At 34.9% G+C, this 22,074-nt stretch overlaps 2 protein-coding genes and 1 long non-coding RNA gene across 5 annotated transcripts; 2 read left to right on the top strand and 1 right to left on the bottom strand.

The window, feature by feature from the left end:
* Positions 1-77: 77 nt before the first annotated feature.
* Positions 78-3,039, bottom strand: LOC143604042 (uncharacterized protein At1g32220, chloroplastic-like). Its single transcript, XM_077080643.1, has 7 exons — positions 2,892-3,039; positions 1,332-1,431; positions 1,155-1,243; positions 999-1,054; positions 765-911; positions 575-700; positions 78-479 (listed from the first exon to the last, which is right to left on the bottom strand). Exons 1-7 carry the CDS (start codon positions 3,011-3,013, stop codon positions 199-201), a joined length of 921 nt encoding a protein of 306 aa, XP_076936758.1. The 5' UTR covers positions 3,014-3,039; the 3' UTR covers positions 78-198.
* A 3,000-nt stretch (positions 3,040-6,039) lies between these two features.
* On the top strand, positions 6,040-8,341 carry LOC143603115 (uncharacterized). The gene is made up of 3 exons (XR_013147991.1): positions 6,040-6,125; positions 7,756-7,843; positions 7,957-8,341. It is a non-coding gene; the product is annotated as an uncharacterized LOC143603115 (long non-coding RNA).
* Positions 8,342-10,000: 1,659 nt separating this feature from the next.
* LOC143604019 (glycerol-3-phosphate acyltransferase, chloroplastic) lies at positions 10,001-16,610 on the top strand. 3 transcript variants are annotated; one of them, XM_077080637.1, is made up of 13 exons: positions 10,001-10,171; positions 12,199-12,296; positions 12,432-12,518; positions 12,599-12,696; positions 12,794-12,851; positions 12,932-13,033; positions 13,099-13,160; positions 13,238-13,348; positions 15,463-15,541; positions 15,669-15,788; positions 15,884-15,997; positions 16,119-16,275; positions 16,355-16,610. In XM_077080637.1, the coding sequence occupies exons 2-12, from the start codon at positions 12,264-12,266 to the stop codon at positions 16,260-16,262; spliced, it is 1,008 nt and encodes a 335-aa protein (XP_076936752.1). In that variant the 5' UTR covers positions 10,001-10,171; positions 12,199-12,263; the 3' UTR covers positions 16,263-16,275; positions 16,355-16,610. The 3 variants fall into 3 exon arrangements, with proteins under 3 accessions (XP_076936752.1, XP_076936744.1, XP_076936742.1); XM_077080629.1 differs by having other exon boundaries at positions 16,352-16,610; XM_077080627.1 differs by having other exon boundaries at positions 16,119-16,610.
* Positions 16,611-22,074: the final 5,464 nt, after the last annotated feature.

Below are 22,074 nucleotides of genomic sequence, written 5' to 3'. Positions count from 1 at the left end.
AAGATACATCAATTCAGGTTTTATTATTTCTCAAATCATGTTTAGTAAACAAATAATTTATAAAGTTTACTAAATGATGAGAGTGAAGCTAATGGCATCTTTGTATTGCATTCTTTCCAGTTGTTACAACTTCATAAAACATTATACAATACATAAATATATAATTATTCATATACTCATAACTTCTGACTCACGAGCTCACACTTTAACCCCGGCTGCAGCTTCCTTGATTTGGTTGATCGTAAAAACTCCAAAGCAATCGTCATCTTTGACCGCATTTATTGCAGCTAGTGCCACATCATCCACACTAACAGGTGGCGCCAAAATCAAGTCCGATGCTGGTAAAGCACTTAATGGTTTGGTGTAGTTTGAGGTGGCATCAAGAAGTTTTTCCACCGGTTCACCTATTAAATTCAGTGGGATCTCAATATCGCCCACCTTTCTTTTCCCATATATAAATCCAGGTCTTAGAACTACACCTGCATAAGTAAAATGACATAGGTAACTCATAAAGTTATAAACATCACACAACAAATACTCAAATAGTAAAATGTGAAGGTTTTGTGTGAATTACCAGAACTTGGGTATTTGGAAAGAACTTCAGCTTCGGCTTTTCTTTTTCCCGTGAAGTATCCAGATGTAAGTAAAAACGATGGCAAGTTATAGTCGTGCACTGATATCAACACAAACTTTGGAATTCCTGGAAGAAAATGGAAGTTAGTTAAACGGGTCAAACGAGACAAACGTCAACTAAAGAATCTTACCATATTCCTTGGCAGCGTTTACTGCAATAATATTTGCCTCGCCATTAATTCGTTGCATTTGTTCCTCGCTACCGAACCCTCCTAGAGTTGAAATAACTGCAGTGGCGCCTGGAAGTACTTCATCCCAGTTTACATAGAAAACATCACCTGAAAGAAACAAAAAAACATTAAAAAAGGAGTTGCTGAGGGGTATTTTAGGTGTTTTACTTGTGACTGCGAATCACACTAGCGTACCTGTGATCCAAGTCACTTGATCTTCCCATGAATCCAAGGTACTTGGCCGTCCCGACCTGAATAAAATGACCCACAGAGGTTTTTACAATGAGTCGGGTTGACCATTGAGGTCAAATTAATTATTTAATAAGTAATTAACATATTAAATTGGTGCACCTGCTTAGGCTAATGACTTCAATACCCCTAGATGCTGCAGCCTTGCATATAGCAGAACCAACAAAGCCACTGCCTCCCAACACTACAAGCTGATAGAAAGACAAATTTTGATATTGTTGATGTTTAGAAAAAATTACAAAATGAAGTGAAATAAATAGTCTACGTGAATGTTTAGACCTTCTCAGGCTTGATGTCTGCTTCAACATCTATAGTGCGAGAATTGGTGTCCTTTATGCCAGCGTCAGCATAGCTGCACTTGACACCGAACCTCGAAAAGCTGCAGAAAAGACAAAATCAGATTAAATTACATAACAAAATGGTTTAACTGTTTGTACAGGTTAAAACAACTAATTTGGACATTTGGTATACTTAGGCGACTTGTGTAATTCACTAACAACTTTTAAATAGCTGAATAAAGAGTTTTCACTAACAACTTTTAACACCTAAAAACTATGGATAAAGTAGCAGTGTTTTTATGCGTATTTTAATATACGGAAAATCACCATATGTTGGTTATTACGGTTTTCACTTATTAATACTTTATTTAATCATTATGATTTAATTTTGAAACGTTCACAATTTAGTTTCCATATAATTTACCCAATTTTGGCAGAATTCTAACTGCACACACAAATGGTGTGAGTAAAACTAAAATCACGCCTTTGACTCATGTGTTCCTCACGATTTTAACACGTAATTATTTATATTTGAGGAAAGATGTACATGAGGATCATGTAAAAGGTAAAAATGTCATTCAATTCCATGCCAGCAGACAAACGCGTAACCCTACATGTGCATCCAGTCAATAATTATGTCAAAAGTAACAATGTTTGCTTGTCCACTGAACAATCAACAATGGCTTGTTTACAACACAAAGCAAACTATTATGCTTCAAATAATTTTCATATTATAAACATGTGATATTCAAGACCATTTATCTTGTTTTAAATCAAAATGGTTTTGATCTACGCCCATTATGAACTTAAAACAAATCCCCAATTTAAAGAAATTTGGATTCAAGTTGCACCAACATTCACACCTAAACAACAAATTGCACTACAATAAAAGATAAATACAAATTTATTAACCTGTAAACAGTTACATTATGACAAACTCACTAAATCTTTTATACATACAATTCACATGATAACTGGTTGTTTTTCAATAAAACATCAAAATTCAGGTTATGTACACCAGATTGCACCAACAATACATATTAATTTGATGAAGATCCACCGAATTCGCCAAATTCATCACAAACAAAAAAGAAGCTTAAGAGTCAAATTACACACTTCAAACAACAAGTATTAGAGGTGCAAATACCGGTTTCCGTAATATCGGTTAGTAACTGTAACCGCTTATTCGCCAAGTGGCTAAAACCGGTTTTTAAGTGAAAAACCCTTAGCCTTTGCAACCAGTTTGGTTAGGCTATTAACACCTATGTTAATCAGTTTCCACTGTACTAATAACCGGTTTTAGTTCGCTTAACCAGTTACGATTTGCATCAGTGAATAATAAGATCAGCTACCTCTAGATACAACAATTACTGTTCAATCAGCGGATTAAAAATAAACCTAGAAAACACGCTTTATCTTATTATTTTTATTTCACAAAAACCGTCAGAATTGAGTTGAATTAGGACTAATTAACAGGTGAATTAGAACAAATTGAACAAAAAATAACACGTAGATACATATTTAACAATATAATATAATATATGGATATAAGAGAGCTTACCGATTGGTGTGAGTTGATAAATAATGCGAACGGAAAGCATAAGAAGAAGAAGAAGAAGAGAATAGAGGTGTTGAAGGTGGTCTGGAAATGGCAGCAGCGTACGATAGCCATGAACAAGACATCTTCTCTTCTTCGTGTTATATTTGTTTTCAGTACCCACCAGAGTTTCTTTTTATTCTATGGTTTTGAATTTTCTATTATGTTTTTCGGTTTTTTTCTTCTCTAGTACTTTTTTTTTTAATTATTTGAGGGTTACAGCGTCATACACGTGTGTCGCATGAGAAAGTAAAAATAGTCGTATAGGTCGTATGCTAGACGGAGAATGGTCGTATGATGAAGCCATACTACTCGTCTGAGGTGTAAGACTGGTGTCAAATGATTGATGTGATCACAAAGTTATATGATATAATGTATTTGGTTGACATTAAATGACTAATATGACCAGTAACAAAGTCATGCGGTTCGTATCATGTGGTGCATTGGCACAAAAGGGAGTCATGATCACTAAAAAGTCATATGATAGCTATGACAATTTTTACCATATCATTGTATACGACATCAGATGATATATCTATTGCGTGACCCTTTGTGAAATGAAAAGATAGATGGTGTTAAAGCTACGCTTATTTAAGTTAAATATGCACAACATTAGCATACTTATCTTGAGAGTGTTGTTTGATGTACAAGTTGTGTTTTCCTGTTTATGATCGATGTTCATCGGTTTCAGGTCATAAAAACGAACATGGACTCAACTCCTACCAGTATGATGGGTCATGATGAGCACATTTCTTTGGGAAACATCAAAATACACATTTTTTACTCAATGAATTGCATAAACAGGTATTGACTTTTATACTTTATAAAATAGCCTTATCCAAAATCAACCAATCAGATAAAGTGCAAATAAGCAAGATCTTGTCGGCAACGACATAGCCGACACATAATGAAGGAAATCAAGCTCCAGCTATAAGCCTATCGGTATATAGGTTGTCGGCTGGAGTGTAGGTGACACTTTATATATAGCACAGTTGGCTATGTTTTAGTACTGTTAACATAAGACACGTGTTATGTTGTAGTTAGAGAAGTGAAAATAGATCGTATTTTACAATAATATATGCATTAAAAAGAAAGAAATTATGAGTTATCATTCATTTGTTAAAAAAGGTACACTTATACTGTTTAATAATATAAGTTATTTAATCTTATTCATTTGTGAGTATACATAATGTATAAAAAAACCAGATAAATAAATGAACTCAGATATATGTTTGTTTTATAACATTTTTAATTGTTTAACTTAACAAACTAGTTTATAACTTGAATAATACAGTCTTTTAGTTGTATGTAATAACAAGTTGTCTGCTAACTTACTTGAATACACTATAACATTAATGAACATGTGTGGATGTCTTACCCTATTTGTATATGACAATTACTGCTGCAAAAAAGGGTATCACTAACACAACTACACTATCAACAATTCAGTATGATTTCCTATGCTCCATCCGATCTGGGTACTAATAGCGACAGATGTTGTATCAAATTAAAAGTGGCGTGTCCTAACATATCACATGAGGTAATAATATATACCGCGTCATGTTTCAATTTCATGGACCATAATAACTCACGATCGTACCATGTAACAAGTTAATGAACCCATCAAACTAAATGTTAGCTAGCGAATATGGTAAGAAATAAAACTAAGTTAATGTCATATTTATTATCTAACAAAGACAAGCTACAACTTATGTCATTAGAGTAGCATTGAATCTAGGTGAAGAAAGATAGAGAAAGAAGATAAAGAGGGGCTGATGGTTAAAAATTATTAACAAAATTTTAAAATGAATAATGTGAGAAGAGAGGTGAGAGAATGAAAGCATAGAAATAGAAATAAAAGAGAGGGTGAAATGAAGGGTTATTATTCATCCATTATTAAAGGCATAAGACAAGCGTTATAGTTTAGTTCTCATAACACATCAGATTTGTAGAGGCGTTAAACACCATTTCATGGTGGGTGCCAAGGGCTTGAGCCCCTTTGGACGTGAGTGTGTTAATGGGCTCAAGGGCAAGATGCATGAAAACGTGTGTGTATTGTAGTAAAGAGCTGAACCACTGCACATAATCTGAAGGATTTATTACGGTTTTTAAGGACGATTAATATTTTGCGTGTAACCAAAGCATACATATTTATTGTTTTCATGCATCTGCCCACACGAATGTCACGCAACCAGGTTTTGTAACAAAGAAGTTGCATGGATGACCAACAAAACATGAACTCCAATTCAAGTATCACACACAAACAAATAGCCGGAACCCAGGTTTTATAAGGGTTTTCTTTTTGAAAAAAATTATTCTAACACCGTAATAATAAACTAGCGGGGCTTGCTCCAATGGCTAGTAACATGTTGGATGACCCGGATGTCCCGGGTTCGAATCCTGATTCCGACTGGATTTTACCAGAGCATTAAAATCTGTCGTGCCTTTGGGCGAGGTGAGCCAACTGGGTTTTACCGGGAACGTCAAGCCAAACTCGGATGCCAGCGTGGATCCCGATCATGTCAACATAGTTGGCCTGAGTGAGGTGGTGGGGCGCGACGTGTTCGCGCAGCGAGATAACTTAACTGTGAAAGTCAACGTTCGAAAAAAAAACACAGTAATAATAATAAAATTATTTATTGAATAATATATAGATTATTTTAAACATATAGACTTTATGTTAGTAATTGATGTTATATTTCGGCCATCTATAGATTAGGCTTTCTTTGATTACAAAAAATTGATTCTCTTTCAAAGAAATTTTGCAAAAATAGGCAACAGTAGAACAACAAAAAATTAACAATTAATGGGCCATGCAGGTCTCGAAGTTATTAGCACGACGCTCTAACCAACTGAGCTAATAGGCCTTGATGCGTAACCATTAGTTCTAAATATTAATAACATAAAATATTATTATCCATCAGATATCTTCCTCCAAAAAGGGTTTCCGATCCAGGCTTGAGGGTAAACGCAGAGAAAGTGAGAGAGTAATCGGAAATGGCGAGATCTGCGACGACGAAAGATGACGCACACGCACTCTCTCCGATCTGCCTATTCCACCAGGCCTACTATTACTAATCTCAAGGTTCGTTCACCCATTTCATTATTATTACTAATTGATTCAGTTTATCTTGTGGTTTGTTTTTCTAGATCATAGATCTCTACGTGGTGTTTGCTGTCCTCACCGCTCTAATTCAGGTACACAAGCTTTCTTCATTTATGCTGATTTTTTACTCTATTTTTCTCGCGATAATGACTATGAAAGAAATGGAGAAACATACTGGCGAAACCGAGTATAAGTCAAATGTAAATTGAGTGTTAAATCTATGACGATTACGCTTCCGGGATCGCTTTTGGCATCAAGAGTGAAGGTTAGAAATTAATTATATTGGTAAAAGTATAAGTATGTATTATTATCGGACGATAGGTGATAGTTTGAATCGTTAAAAGCCGATAATCCATTTATGTTTGATTGAACAGTTAATGTAGCTCAGTAGCTGTTAGTTTAGGTTTAAGATCTGATTATGTTTCTCTTGCAAGTTCGTGAAATACTATTCTCTCTACATAAATAGTATTAATACTATTATTATTGTTATTACTATTAGTATCATCATCATTATTATTATTATTATTATTATTATTATTAGTATTAGTATTATTATTACTACTACTACTGTTGAACTCTGATTTCCTTTGTATGGCTTCATACATATGTATTTTAGAGCTGAGGGTCTCTCTGGAAGCCACCTCTTTATCCATGTGGATAGAGGTACGGTGTGCCTACATCCCACCCTCCCCAGACCCTACTTATAGCTATGCTATTGGTGGGACTTCACTGGTATGATTGATTGATTGATTGCAAGTTCGTGAAAGCAGACGTTTGATTATTTTGATTTTCATGTGTATTTTGTTGGAAATGAGTATTAGGTATTTTTGATTGTTTGAATTTGTCTTCGTCTTTGCAATCAAGAAAAATTTCTTAGGATGTATGACTCAACTTACTGCAGATTTGTAATATGCAAAGGTTCTCTGTTTGTGTTTTGGTATTTTGATTAATCAATATACGAAACTTTATTGTGTTTCTATCTGCTTTGAGTTATAGCTGTCTATGTCGTTGGTTCTGAATCTCTGATCCACCAATTTGTGATTTTGAGTTTATATAATGTAATTCTATCTATAAACGAACAGTCTTTAAGGAGTTAAAAAGATTACTGATGTTGGTTCTTGATTGAGTTGCTTCAAAAAACTTATCATTCTACTTTGACAAAGTTAAATCATAATTTAGGTCAGTTTGTAACATTTGATCTCGGAAGGCAACAGATAATTTATTTTTGTTGACACCTTAACGAATACGTTAGACATATGGCTTTGATACTCCTAAGTCTTAACGACCAGAAATGTAAATGTAAGCATGTGTCAACGACGTGTCTGGTTTAGGTTTGTTTATTCTCTCAATTGGTGTTGTGATTGTGTGAAGTAGTTTGGAAATGATTCATGTGTATTGTGTAGTTTAAAGTTTTGGTTTTTTCGCTGCTCTGCATGTACTAATGATGATGATCATACTGTTAAGTGTTACGGGACCTCCAAACATCTTCATTTTTCTTACAAGATAGGAATAGAACCGACATAATGAAAATGGTAAACGGCCAAGGCGAAAAATGTTAAATGTCTGTTTGAAACAGAGTTTTTTTTGGTTAACTGACTACTTGCTAAGTTGCTAAATAGTATTACTGCTATGCTATACTCGCTTACGCAGTACTCATTAAAAGTCATAAATTTCAGGAAACAAACCTAAAATGAAGAGTTTTTGTGTTTTGTTTGTCACCAGGTGGTTTACATGGCAGTAGTTGGGTCGTTTCCGTTCAACTCTTTTCTCTCGGGTGTGCTTTCTTGTGTGGGGACCGCAGTCCTAGCTGGTAAGCTTAATCTAAACTCGTTATCTTGGATAAATGCTTTCCATTTTCAGCCCAACGTATTGTCTTGCCAACTCATTTTTAACATTTTTTTATATATGTCATTTTGGCTATAGTTTGTCTTCGTATCCAAGTGAACAAAGAAAACAAGGAATTCAAGTACGTTGATTGATCTTGCATAAAAACTAGTAACTACCTGATTAAACATGTTTTTCGCTCCAACTTCTGTCTGGTCACATGCGATGTTAATTTGTTAAACACATTTGCAGGATTTACCTCCAGAACGCGCTTTTGCTGATTTTGTTCTGTGCAATTTGGTGCTGCATCTGGTTATTATGAATTTCCTTGGATAGGTTGCGTTTTTTGACATGTTATATGAGTGAATTTTAATGTTGAGGTTAACATAGATCTCATGATTATGGATCTGTAATGCTGAGTAATGGATTCTGTATTGGCAATAGAGAATTATTTTCTTATATTGCAATATGTGGTTCATTTCAATTCAGTGGTTATTGATCTAGTCTACCATGTCATGTCAAATATACAAATTCGGTTTTCGTTAACCAAGACTGTTGGGTAGAGGTTGTTCACGAGCCGAGTCAGGGCGAGTTCGGCTTGGTTAAAAATTGAGCCAGCTCGGGTTAACTTGTCCAAAATAGTATGGGCTTTGTTTTAAAAAACAATTGGCTCGACTTGGTTAGATTGTTAGAATATAAAGAAAAGGTATTGATCCAAATTGGGTGAATAATATTAGAGTGTTTTTAAAAGATTGAATGTCTTTCACTTGGCTACAAGTTGTTAATAGTCGGGGTTAATTAAGGAAGCTAAACAACTTTGGTTTGAGCTTTGCTCATCAACAATCCGAGCCAATTTTGTGCGAGTTTCGAGACACGAGCCTGGACTGTTGTTTAAGTCGTGTTGCTTAACAAACATTATGATATTGTACATGACGTGATGATACTTGAACATTTTGTATCTGGTTATAAAAGTACAACCAAAAGACTTTTTAAAGAAGTGGATAAGAGAATTGTATTCAGTTCTTTTGTGGAAAAATTTGATGCGTGAAGATATTTAGGAATGAAAATGAAATGATATTTTTTTAATCTAAAACTTGAGAAAAAAGTCAATGGTAAAGAAAAGTCTTAAGCATTTGTGGAAATAGATGTCGAGATAGTGACCGGAGAATGTGACAAAGGAAGTTAAAAACAACATAGGGGCATAGGGCACTCGTTAACTTTCATTCAAAAACGCGTAATTGTTTGATTAAAAACATAATTATTATTTAATTTTTCTTTCAAAATAATATAAAAGTGTGAAATTAATAGGTTGAAAAACAAGTGGCCCCATCTCCTTTGCCTTTGATGCCTTTTATAGACTCGTGCCCAAAGAGACTCATCACTCTTTGGCGCCCTCTTCTTGAGATGGTGTGATGGTTTAACATGAATTTAGTAATGATATGAATCCTCAATAAAGACCCGTGTTCCCGAATTCATTTAATTAAAAAAAAAGCAGAAAAGTGGAAAATAATATTTTTTTCTCTTATTTAATTTCTTCTTAATTCTTAAATCAACCCAAAAACAAATTGAATAGGATGTAGATGATTTGAGTGATGGAAGGAGTAAATAAAAAACTAAAAACGTAAAAGTTTCTGAATTATCACTTCACACAATCCCAAACACAATAAGTTAAAAAATATTAAAAAAAAAAAACAAGAAAAAAGGTTAATTAACGGTTAGCCAGTTAGTTCCACTAGGCAGCCAACATCCATCTCCAGGCGGTGTCAGTCATCTATCTATCAAACTAGCTCATCCAAAATATCCAATCTCCATTCTCCTCTTTATTATTATTATTATTATTATTATTATTATTATTATTATTATTATTATTATTCGTTTTCGATTATAACCATCTCCGCCATTACTCCACCACCACAGCCACAGCCACAGCCACAGCCACTTTAATAACACCGTCAACAAACAACTCTCTCTCTCTCTCTTTGTTTATACTTATACACTATTATTATTATTATTATTATTATTATTATGTCAATCATCTCTTCTTCTTCTTCTTCTTCTTCTTCTTCTTCGCCTACTCTCTTCTTCTCCACCGCTAACCCTAGGGTTTCTGTCTCACCTACTTCTTCTTCTTCAACCTTACGCTCGCGTTCAATTATCCGGCATTTTCCGTACTTAGCGTTTTCTAGGGCTGCGAATGCCGCCGCCGAGACGTCCTTTGAAGATAAGAAGTGGTCGTCATCCTCCACAACAAGACCGGTTACCGGATCCGAGTTCGATTACTCGCATTCATTTGTCGATGCGCTAACTGAACACGGTGAGCGGTTTCGTTAATGTTTACACAATGAATTTACTAATTGAGCTGGATTTTGTTTTAATTTAATTGATGAAATAGTGACTGTAGATGACTTTTAAGAGATTGATTGATGATTTGATGTGATGTGATAATTATTGTTAGTCATAATAGGTTTTATCAGTTTATCCTTTGTGTTAGATTATACTAGATGAGTTTTTGTTATATATTCAATTGCATTTTATGAAATGAGTTTGAATTGAGTGATTAAGTGAGAGCTAAATTGTTAAAATACTTATTAGGTTTGACATGCTTGTAGATGAATAGTGAATAGATTTGAGTTCAGTAGGTTTCATTGTTGCTCTATTCGAACACGGTACGCTATTTTGTCAATGTCTGCGCAATGAATTAAGTTCTTTATTAAGTGAATATCTGTACTGTGATGCCGTATGCAGGCATGTGCGCTTGATTAGTTGATTATGTTTTAATTAGATTGATGAAAATAGTGACTGTAGATGAATACTAAGAGATTGATTGATGATTTGAGTTTCAGTAGGTTTTATCCTTTGTTTTCGATTGTAGCGAAACGAGTTTGAATTGAGTGACTGAGTGAGAGCTAATTTTATACAATACTTATTAGGTTTGACATGCTTGTGGATGAATTGTGAATGTATGCCTTAGGGTATAAGTTTTTATATGCTTTTATTGTGGTGGCTAGAGTGGCGTACATCCATATCGGACTCTATGCGCTGTGTGAATTACATTCTTGAATGATCCTTTAGTTACTATTTGTTGTCTAAGGTTTTCTGAATTGATTTGTAATAGGATAAATGGTTTTGACAGCCTGCATGATGTTTTGGATGAATTCTTCAGTGAATGACCGCGTAGCTTATCAAAATATATATTTGTTTTGTTTGAGTATGTTTGAACCATTGACATTTAGTTATCTTTGTTGAATATATTTGCTGCATCGTTTTGTCGTATGGATGATTTGTACATTGATTATGTTTGCTATTATCGTCTGAGGAGGTTAACTTATCTTGTTGTAGGATACTTGGATCTTTAATCATTTTCAGTGTGATCACCCAACACTTTGATTGTGGTGCTCTGGTTATTCATGACCTTACTGGTTTTGAGATACCTGTTGTTTGTGAGTTTGTCTATCCTTATATGGCAGGATGAGTGTATGATATATTAGGGTTCCTTTAATATAGGGTGCGCGTTGAAGAGAGAAGTATATCTTTTGATACAATTTTAATTAATGCATTTGTAACACTAGAAATCATTCGGTTACGTAAGCAATTGACAATTTTGGTACTTTGTAATGGGCGGCGCCCGCGTTGTTCTATTTTTTATTTGGTCCAATCATTCTTCTCATTAACACATCATAAAGCTCTAGAATATCCATAACTATGTAATAATAGTTTTTTATCCCTTCTGTGAAATTTATGACAGCCAAGCAACTAATTTTGAAGTATATAACTGTATTCTGTAGCCAATTTATTTTTACCATTTGCTTTTTGTGAAGGTGAGTCCCATACACTTAAGTAGGCTGTTCACTTGTTCAGTAACAACCGTTTCAAATTTTGTTTATATCATATAAGTTACGTCATCATATAAAGTCATCACATTTGGGAGTAATTAATAGGTTATCTTATCATGGTAGACAATTGCAAAAAATGGCAATCTCAGTTGCGATGCTTCTACATGTTTTATTCCATCGGATCCATGCAACAATTTGTTGGATATGTTCTGTCTCGTTATATTTACGCGTACCATAAGGAACCCTAGTGGCCAAGTGACGCGATAGTTTATTACTTACATATTTTTTTGGGAACTGATCTTTGTGAGTTTACGTTGTCGTTACCATACAACGCTACTTGTTACTTCCTACTATCAATATATTTTTAATAAGAACAAAAAGTATTTATATGATTTAATATATTTTTTCCATGATTTAGTAGGATCTCGCTTCTGTTTACCTCTAAAAATACCTTGTTTTTTGCATATGCATGCGATCTAATGTGTGTTAGTTATACTATTTCTTACAGATCTTCTTTCTGGAATTAAAAGAGAGGTAGAAGCTGGAACACTGCCAAAACATATCGCTAACTCAATGGAGGAACTCTACCATAACTACAAAAATGCTGTGATTATTTCTCTTGATCTCATCTTTATTTTTTGAAGTGTGTGAAACATTGAATAGCATCTGCCATCTGATTAAGAGGCTGATTTATATAAATGCGTATATTTTTTTAACTTTCAACGTTCTTTCCTTATCCAGGTTTTCCAAAGTGGAGATCCCCTTGCAGAAGATATTGTATTGTCAAACATGCGTGTAGCACTTGATCGTATGTCCTTGGCTGTGAAGGTTTGCTTGGATGATGCATATTTGATAACAATTCATGTTAATCATGTTTCTCCTCTCTAAATATGTTGATTAATTTGCAGGAGCCTTTCGAATTTTCACCATATCATGAAGCCATTCGGGAACCTTTTAATTACTATCTGTTTGGTCAAAATTATATCCGCCCTTTGATCAACTTCAGGTAAGTTAAAACACTTGACAGTCTTTATGTTGATTTCACTATTCTGTTTATGCAAGCCTCATTGTTATTCCTAATCATGGTCATATTTGGTAATCAGGGAATCCTATGTTGGCAATGTCTCCATTTTCAGTGAAATGGAAGAACATCTCAAGAAAGTACCTGGTTTCTTGTGGTTCTTTTGTCTGAATTTGTTTTTTTCTTTCAAAGATCCTGATATTGTCTTGTGGACAACCAGGGTGAAAATGTGATTTTTATTTCCAACCACCAGTCAGAAGCAGATCCAGCTGTTATTGCCTTGTTGCTTGAAACAACCAATCCCTATATTTCTGAGAACATAGTAAGCCCTTGCCACATGCTATGAAAATGTTTAGTTGAGTTTAATATCTGATTACTGTAATGCAGATCTATGTGGCAGGGGACAGGGTTATAACAGATCCTCTTTGTAAGCCTTTCAGCATGGGAAGGTTCTTATTTATTTTGATTTCGAAATAACAATCATGACTAATAATTCATTGTGTTCTAATATGAAGTTACACTACAGGAACTTATTGTGCGTGTATTCAAAGAAACATATGAATGATGTTCCTGAGCTTGCTGATATGAAAAGGAGAGCAAATACAAGAAGTTTAAAGGAGATGGCTTTGCTTTTGAGGTATCTAATATCCTTTTTTTTAAATAACTAACTTTATGTTGGAACTTTTGCGTGGTTATAAAGTCGTAATTGCTGTCATCTGCTTTATCTTGTTCTTTAAATACTTACGTGTAGATTAATTTCTCATCATAGTTAAATGTGCTTTGATCAAATCAAGTATGCGTGTATCTTTATGATTTCATAGTGTATGATGCCTAGGGGTCAGTGTGGGTTGATTTTGGCTCAAACTGAGAGTATGTTTTTGAGTTTTTGAAAACCATTCGGTTTTGGTTTGGGTTCGGTTTAGTCTCAGTTTGTCTGGTTATACAATTCGGGGCAGAAAAAACAGTTAGCTAAAAGTAAAGAATTTGGGTTTAAGTCTATTAGTCAGTTAATAAATAATTGTTGCACATTTGAGCTAAAATATTTGAGAGTTTGTGATAAGTATTCAATGGAGAGTCAAAGTCAAGAAGTCATAGTCAAAGGCTTGATTAGGGGAGTCAATGTCAAGGGCTAAAATTATGGGAAAGTTTCAAACACTTATTTAGAATAAATAGGCCTAGGGTCATATATTTCTTTATGTCTTGTTTTATTATGATAATCAAGTTCTTCTTGTAATTGGAGACTTACCATCTCGAATTGGTTAAATCGGAGACTAGCCCCTCTCTAATCGGGCCAACTATCTACTTATTTCAATAAAATATATATTTTAGTTTTTGGGTTCTATCATTTGGTTCCATAGCCGGGAAACATTAAAGGAACGATGGTGCAAACCGGGGGTAGCGGTGGTAGTAGTCTTACGTCCGATCAAATCGCCGCTCAATTGGCAGCCATCGCCGCCAAGCTCGACATCATACTCTCACGGTTGAGGGGTGATGTTGCAGAAATCAAGTCCCAGATGATAAGAGATGGCAACTATTGTGAAAAGGGCAGCCATCGCCGCCAAGCTCGACATCATACTCTCACGGTTGAGGGGTGATGTTGCAGAAATCAAGTCCCAGATGATAAGAGATGGCAACTATTGTGAAAAGGCAGATAAGGTTCGAAAGAACATGGAGAACATGGAAACGGAGGACAGTTTAATGGCAGACAAAAGAGGCGAGATGGTTAACTCTTATAACCAGAAAACTCATCATCAGATTTTGAAAATTAAATCTGATGAACCAAATGTTCTTTCTAGCATGCAAACTGTTGGGCTCAAGGGAAGAGGAAAAGAATACCGACTCTGAACAACCAACTGCGATTACAATTACAGGGGACACCTATGATAAGAAGGAAATCGTTGAAATCAAGTGGTCATCAAGGGGTGTAGATGCAAAAGACAAGGAAATCGCACGGCCTACACAATATGCTCTAGCTTATGGATGGATATATGAAGAGGGTCAGCCTATAGTTGAATGGTTGATCGCTTGGCACAACAATTCCTTTCTTTTCGACTTGAGGACAAGTCGTGTCTCCGGGCCGGAAGTATTGATAAGTATTCAATGGAGAGTCAAAGTCAAGAAGTCATAGTCAAAGGCTTGATTAGGAGAGTCAAGGTCAAGGGCTAAAATTATGGGAAAGTTTCAAACACTTATATAGAATAAATAGGCCTAGGGTCATATATTTCTTTATGTCTTGTTTTATTATGATTATCAAGTTCTTCTTGTAATTGGAGACTTACCATCTCGAATTGGTTAAATCGGAGACTAGCCCCTCTCGAATCGGCCCAACTATCTTCTTATTTCGATAAAATATTTATTTTAGTTTTTGGGTTCTATCAGTTTGGGTCATGATTTATAATTTTTTTGTAAGTTACTTAAATACAAAATTAGACGTGAAAATCTATAAATTCGGTTCAGTTCAATTTTTTTTCAGTTTTCATTACATGCAAAACCAAAACTGAACCGTAAGTTTGGTTAATTCGAAAACTTAAAACCAAACTGTTGGTTTTTGTTTGGATTTGGTTATTCGGTAATAGATCGGTTTTTTGGTTTCATGAACACTCATAATGCTACCTTCCAAATTTTGGTTTTTTGTAATTAGCTACCTTTTCTAATTATTCTTTTACCTCTTTGGATCATGTGTTATTCAAACAACTTCAATGTTGTTTAATCTTATTAATTAGCATAATAGTTTTAGCTTTTGAATTCTAGGGGTGGATCAAAAATAATATGGATTGCACCTAGTGGTGGAAGGGACAGGCCAGATCCCGCCACAAATCAATGGTTTCCAGTAAGACATCTTTCCTTCTATGACACGGATAGTGATACTACATGCTTTGTTACAACCTACAAATTATTATTTTACTAGATTTGGCAACCACATGAAAATACTTTATAACTACATATGCTGTGTTTAGGCACCATTTGATGCCAGTTCTCTGGACAACATGAGAAGGCTTGTGGACCATGCTGGTGTGGTGGGTCATATATACCCTTTAGCAATACTATGCCATGATATCATGCCCCCTCCTCCTCAGGTGTGTGTTTGTTGCTTCGGTGTCCCCTTCTGGTTCTGTTACTCATATGTTGTAACTCAATTACTTTTAATATCAAAACACACATTTTTTAATAGGTTGAGAAAGAAATAGGAGAGAAGAGGCTGGTCTCGTTTCATGGCACTGGAATATCAGTCGCGCCTGAAGTTAATTTCCAAACAGCCACTGCTTCTTGTGGATCCCCCGAGGAGGTTAGTGTTACGTATTTTTTGCATTTTTTCACTTTTCTTCTACGTTGAAAGTGAAAATAAAAAATACACCAGATGTATGTAAATTGTTACAGTTGGAACCTTATAAATATATTGCTTGCAGGCCAAGGCAACTTATTCACAAGCACTTTATGATTCGGTGTGTGAGCAATACAGCGTGCTACAATCCGCCATAAACGGAGGAAAAGGCTTAGAAGCATCAACATCGAGTGTCTCATTGTCGCAACCGTTGCAATCTCTTGACTAGTTTATGTTTTCAGGCATGCATCCTTTTAAAAGTCTGCATAATAGGAGGAATTGGATTTGTTAAATGACTTGTTTGTTTTGTGAATGCAGCAGCAGGTGAAGAATATTCATTTTTTTTTTACATGAGGCTAGGTGTATAGATACCAAATCATAGAAGATCTTCTGCAAGCAAATTCTATCAGCAACAGCAAAAAAAAGTGTTGTTTATTTAAGTTATTTCTTTAGTTTTAATGAAGAAGATATATAGTATGTGTAATGAAATGATTGAGGGATGGGCATGTACAGTTATGTTAATGTTAGCTTGAGGACCATCAAGCAGTAGATAAATCTTCAACACAGACATCATTTTGGGCCTTTATTGGTTTTAATTCTGGCTGCCTAAATAGGTTGATGGGTAATGGGCTAAAAGCCTAAAACTATTTTCACTGCTTTTCTTTTAAAATTTTTAAAAAAGCATTTCATAATTGTTTTTTAAAAAATTTGTAGAACAATTTACACTTTGTACAAGTTTTAAATTGTGTGGTCAATTTTATTTATTTGCTTGATTTTTGACAAATATGTTGAAAACCTCTCGTGATTCAATGGTTCGGCATGGATCGGCTTAGTCCTATAACTCATCTGTAAAAGAAAGGAGACACCAGGTTACCTCTGCTTGGCTCAACTGAAAACAAGGCGACTTATTTGTGTCGGGCTTATTATCTAGGAATCTGAATGGATGATAACGAAGATTTCCGGTTTAAAAAATGCTATGGTTTTTGGAAACCAGTTTTGCTAAAAACTGTTTAGACCTGAATCGAGCCATAGGGGTGAAATCAGTTTGTAATTCTATACTTTGAAACCGGCCAAACCCCATCATTTCCCTTCAAAAATTGGTTCTTACCCAGATAAGTTTGGACAAAACCTGATTTAACCATCTTCGGCCCAACCTAAATCGGTTTGAGTCTGGAAACTAACCCAATTTCTGCACCTCTACTTCAATACACTCCTAGTTACTTGGCACAAAATTGTTCGGTTTCAAGTCTCACAAAGTGCGCATAATATGAAATTTAGGAGTAGATTTTAGAGGTTTTGTGTTAAAATAAAATTTCAATTCAGATTAAAAAAAGGACCATCGATTAGTTGAAGAAGGAAATTAGAGCGGTGATATTTTACTTATTAGTACGAAAAGCCATAAGTTTTTGAAAGCGCAATTCTTAAATGCTTGAGGGGGGGGCTCCTACATCTTTCTTTATAGCTACTTCATAAATTTTTATTTATACAACGCATTGCAGCTAACTTTTATTAATAAACATATAAAATCTCTTAAATGGTTATATCTATAACCAAATAATATATTTTCTTTAGAATATAGTTTTTATCAATGTTGTAGAAGTAGGTCTACAAGGCCGAGTACTCGCTACAAGTTATGGTGCCGAGGGGATTTCTTTTACTCCGCCTAGGTACTAAAAATTGTTCAAAGGTGGTCAACATCAGTCATAAATACATCGGCAGTTAACTTGGGCCTATTTTACCTTAAAAATACAACATAATTCGTATTTCTATTGTATTAAAAAACGAATATCATTTTTTTAATTAAGAGTTAATGGCCATTTTCGTCCATGTGGTTTGCTACTTTCGCCACTTCAGTCCAAAATTTATATTTTTGTCAATTTAGTCCTCATAGTTTTAAATATTAGCCAATTACATCATATCTGTCTAACGGCATCCAGCTATGCCGTTAGTTTAAGGGTATTTTTGTCTTTCTCCTTTTTATTTTGAGTTATTGGTCATTTTCGTCCATGTGGTTTGATACTTTTGCCAATTCAGTCCAAAGTTTGAAATTTTGTCAATTTAAGTCAGTTTTTTTTTCTATAACCCTAGAGAGCATTATCCAAGCCCAAAACAAGTCTGCATTTACTCTGTCGACAACAGTAATCATACCCCCTCCTCTCGTATTTTGTTTCTAGACGGTTCCTAAACTCTCCCCCATGGTGGAATTCAATGGTAAAGTGGTCAAAGCAATTTCGTGAAACCGAATTGTACGGAAAAACTAAAAATCGTTTCTTTGATGAATGCATAATATTTAGGGTTTAGAGATTAATATATCTTAACGAAAATCTGGGTCGTAATCAACTATTATACATTAATCAACAAAACAATTTTTAGTTTTTTCTGTATATTCGGTTTCAGGGAATTACCTTGACCACTTTACCATTGAATTCCACCATGGAGAAGATTTTAGGAAATGTCTAGAAACTAAATATAAGAGGGGGGGGGGGTATGATTATTGTTGTCAACAGAGTAAATGCATACCAGTATTTGAGGTTGCTCGATGGTTTTGGGCTTGAATTATGCTCTTCAGGGTTATAAACAAAAAACATAAAAAATAAAATAAAAACTGAATTAAACTGAACATTAAATTGACAAATGTTAACTTTGGACTGAATTGGCAAAGATATCAAACTACAGGGACTAAAATGACCATTAACTCAAAATTAAAAGGAGAAAGACAAAAATACCCTTAAACTAACGGCATAGCTGGATACCGTTAGACGGATGAGACGTAATTGGCTAATCTTTAAAACTATGAGGACTAAATTGACAAAATTAAAAATTTTGGACTGAAGTGGCGAAAGTAGCAAACCACAGGAACGAAAATAGCTATTAACTCTTTAATTAATGATTAACATTTTTTAGAATAATTTAGTATTTAAAAATGTATTTCTCTTATTTATATTGATATTCACTTATTTTGTTATAATATTAGTAAACTTATGATATTTGAAATATATATATTACACAAAAATTAATTTGCTTTATATTTATCATGTCCAAGTACTCTCCGAGTACTCCCCGAGTACTCCGAGTATTCCCTCCAAGAGGGTCGGCCGCCTAGAGACCGCCTAACGACTTTTGCAACATTGGTTTTTATAATAACATTTTACTAGTAATTCTTTTTTTCAATGTTAGCAGGCCACCAAACTTATCTGTTTAGACTTTAGACTCGTTAGCAACTCACCTTCGGTTGCATTGATGGTCTTGTTTTTAAAGTTAGTAACAAAGTTTTAAGTAGGTGTCCTATTCACTTTCACTATATTTATTATGTTGATGTTTTTGTTGTTGTATATGTTATCCTTTAAAGAGACAAGGTTGGTTTGTCACATCTAAGTAACTGAAGAAGGTATAGGACATGGATAGGTCTTGATGAATTATTAAATGCATTCACAAATGATATGTTTCAATTTTTCATTAATGTTTATTTACGTAAATTACACAGCATGCAAATGATGTATTTCAAATTAGTTTAGAACAACTGGCAGGGCCGACTCAACGATTTTGGACTGACTCCCATCTCACGTTGCTTTGGCTAGGAGGAACTTGGAAGTACATGTAATCCTTTGCCAGTTTTGTGGTGAGGCCGAGGAAACAAGTGAGCATCTGTTTGAGAGTTGTGGTTTAGCTCAAGAGCTATGGCAAGTTATCTCCTTGTGGTGCAAGATCCCGAGTATCTATGCATTTACTATTCGGGATATCTTGGATTAATAGAAATGTACTAGCTTCGGAAAAAAGAAGGCAAAAGTGTTTTATGGGGGTTACCTTGGTGGCTATTTGGTGTCTTTGGAAGGCGATAAATACCTTGGTATTTGAAGGGAACCGGTATTGTTGGTCGATTTGGTGGAAAGAGTGAAGGTTCCCGGGTTCTTGTGGATTTGAAACAGGTATAGTACAACGACTGCCTTGGTGTATGAAAGTTGAAAGAATTCGGATTCAGACTTATGCGTGCTTAATACTACACAATATGATCTTAAAAGATGACGGGAATGCTATATTGTCGGCCTATATAAAAGATCCTCCGGTCGAGCCACATTACGAGGATAGTGTGAGGATGGTTACAAGATGCAATTATGCATACGATCAAATCTTGTAGATCATATTGACTCTCTAAATCCAGAGTACCTCAATGACGGGTAGTATTTTTATTTTCTTATTTATTTTTAATATATTTTAGTATGTAATTTGTAATCTTTATTTTTATTTATAATGAAAGTTCTTATTTATTTATATATATATTATTTTAAAAAGTTATTACTTCGTTTTTTAATTAAAAATTAAAATCTTTTGAGTAGTTTGGGTAAACCATTGTCAACCCTTAGGGTAGTTCAAGGTAGTTAAGAGTAAACATGACGTAACAGTGCATAATTGACTAACAGAGTCCTGTTACTATCCTTAGATGACCACACCCTACACCCTTCAAGCCTAGTACTTATCAGCTATATAAGTTGGAAATAATAAAACATAAAGACAATAACAAAAGGTGAAAACCTATTACCCAAGGATTCGCTTTGAGTCACCACGTGCAAAGCGTAAAGACAATCAACTTTTCGGTTTTCAATATATTCAAATCTCAAACATTAGAATGAGGGTAGTGGGGGCTGAGGGGTGGGCGCGGCCGCGTACGTGGCTCGCGAACAACGTACTCGCGAACACCGCTACACTCCTCAGGTGAAGGTGGGCGCGGCCGCCAGCGTGGCTCTGGTCGCGGGACAGAAACTAGCCGTAGGGCTGTGGGTTTCAAAAAACTAGCCGTTGGCTAGTTAATTTCTTTTCTTATTTTTTTTAATAAATAACACATTATAAATAGTTACACCATTTTATAACAATAACACACCATTTTCACTACATTTCTCTTTAATAATTTTAGAATCTATCAAGTTACAAACCATGTCGGGTTGGGGCAACATCAACGACACTCAATTTCCCGAGGAATGTAACTACATGGACGACGATTCGTTTCAAGAGTTCATATTGACTTCGACCTAAACTTGTCTGAAGGTCATTTGAAAGACCAAGGTTGTAGCCGCCCTCCGGGTAGGGATCGTGGGAAAAAAACGGTTGTTGATGGCGACTATAAAAAAGAAATTAAGGAATTGTCAAGTGGCCTCCAATCGATTGGTGAAGCTCGACACAAAAGAAACCGTTTCAAGAGTTTGGCTTTTCTAGCCAAAGACTTTAGCCACCTACCGCCATACGACCAAGCGCTAATGGAGGAAGAAAAAGAACGTATTCGGAAGGAATTGACAACACAAAAATAAAAGCCTTTTTATATGTATTTTTTATTTTCCTTTTTATTTTTCTTTTTATTTTCATTTTTATTTATGTTTTAATGAAGTATTTTAATTTATATTTGTGTATATAACAAAAAAAACTAATAAATAAAAAAAATCAATCAAGCCCACCAAGCCCCTGATCACCTGGACCACTACACCCTTTGGGGCTTGGTTGAGGGGCTTGACCCTGTGCCACATCAACGCCTACATCACCTGGACCACTACACCCTCTGAGGCTTGGTTGAGGGGCTTGACCCTGTGCCACATCAACGCCTACGTGTCAGATTTTGCTTGGCTCACTTGGGGCTCAACTAAGCCCCATTACCCTTAGTCTTACTTCTTTTTCCTTTTTTTTTCTTTTGTCACAAGTGAATAGCATGGCAAGATGCTATACACCAAAACCACACCAAGTGCATCAAAATCTATTACAAATTACTATTTGAAATCACACCAATCTTTTCATTCTAAAGTTTTCGTCTTTGGCTCTTTGCTCTATGCATCTAAGTCTATACGTACCATGTGAAGCTTAAGCTCTTGATCTACTTGATAGTTTTTCTAATGAAAGGCTTCTTCTAATTGAAAATTGCAACGTTTTAGACCTTCCATATAGAACAACACAAATACACAATGCTAGAAAGACTAACACTTAAAATGTATATTTAAGGTATGTGTAAATTTAACACCAATGTTTGTGTGTGTGAATCTGTATAAAAAAATTTATTGCAC

The sequence above is a fragment of the Bidens hawaiensis genome, unplaced genomic scaffold (genome assembly GCF_021521415.1).
Source record: "Bidens hawaiensis isolate Kalapana, Puna unplaced genomic scaffold, B.hawaiensis_p1.1 tig00001961_1, whole genome shotgun sequence".
Classification (NCBI taxonomy): Eukaryota; Viridiplantae; Streptophyta; class Magnoliopsida; order Asterales; family Asteraceae; genus Bidens; species Bidens hawaiensis.
The sequence above is the reverse complement of the archived record's forward strand: the minus strand, read 5'-3'. Positions and strand labels throughout refer to the sequence as shown.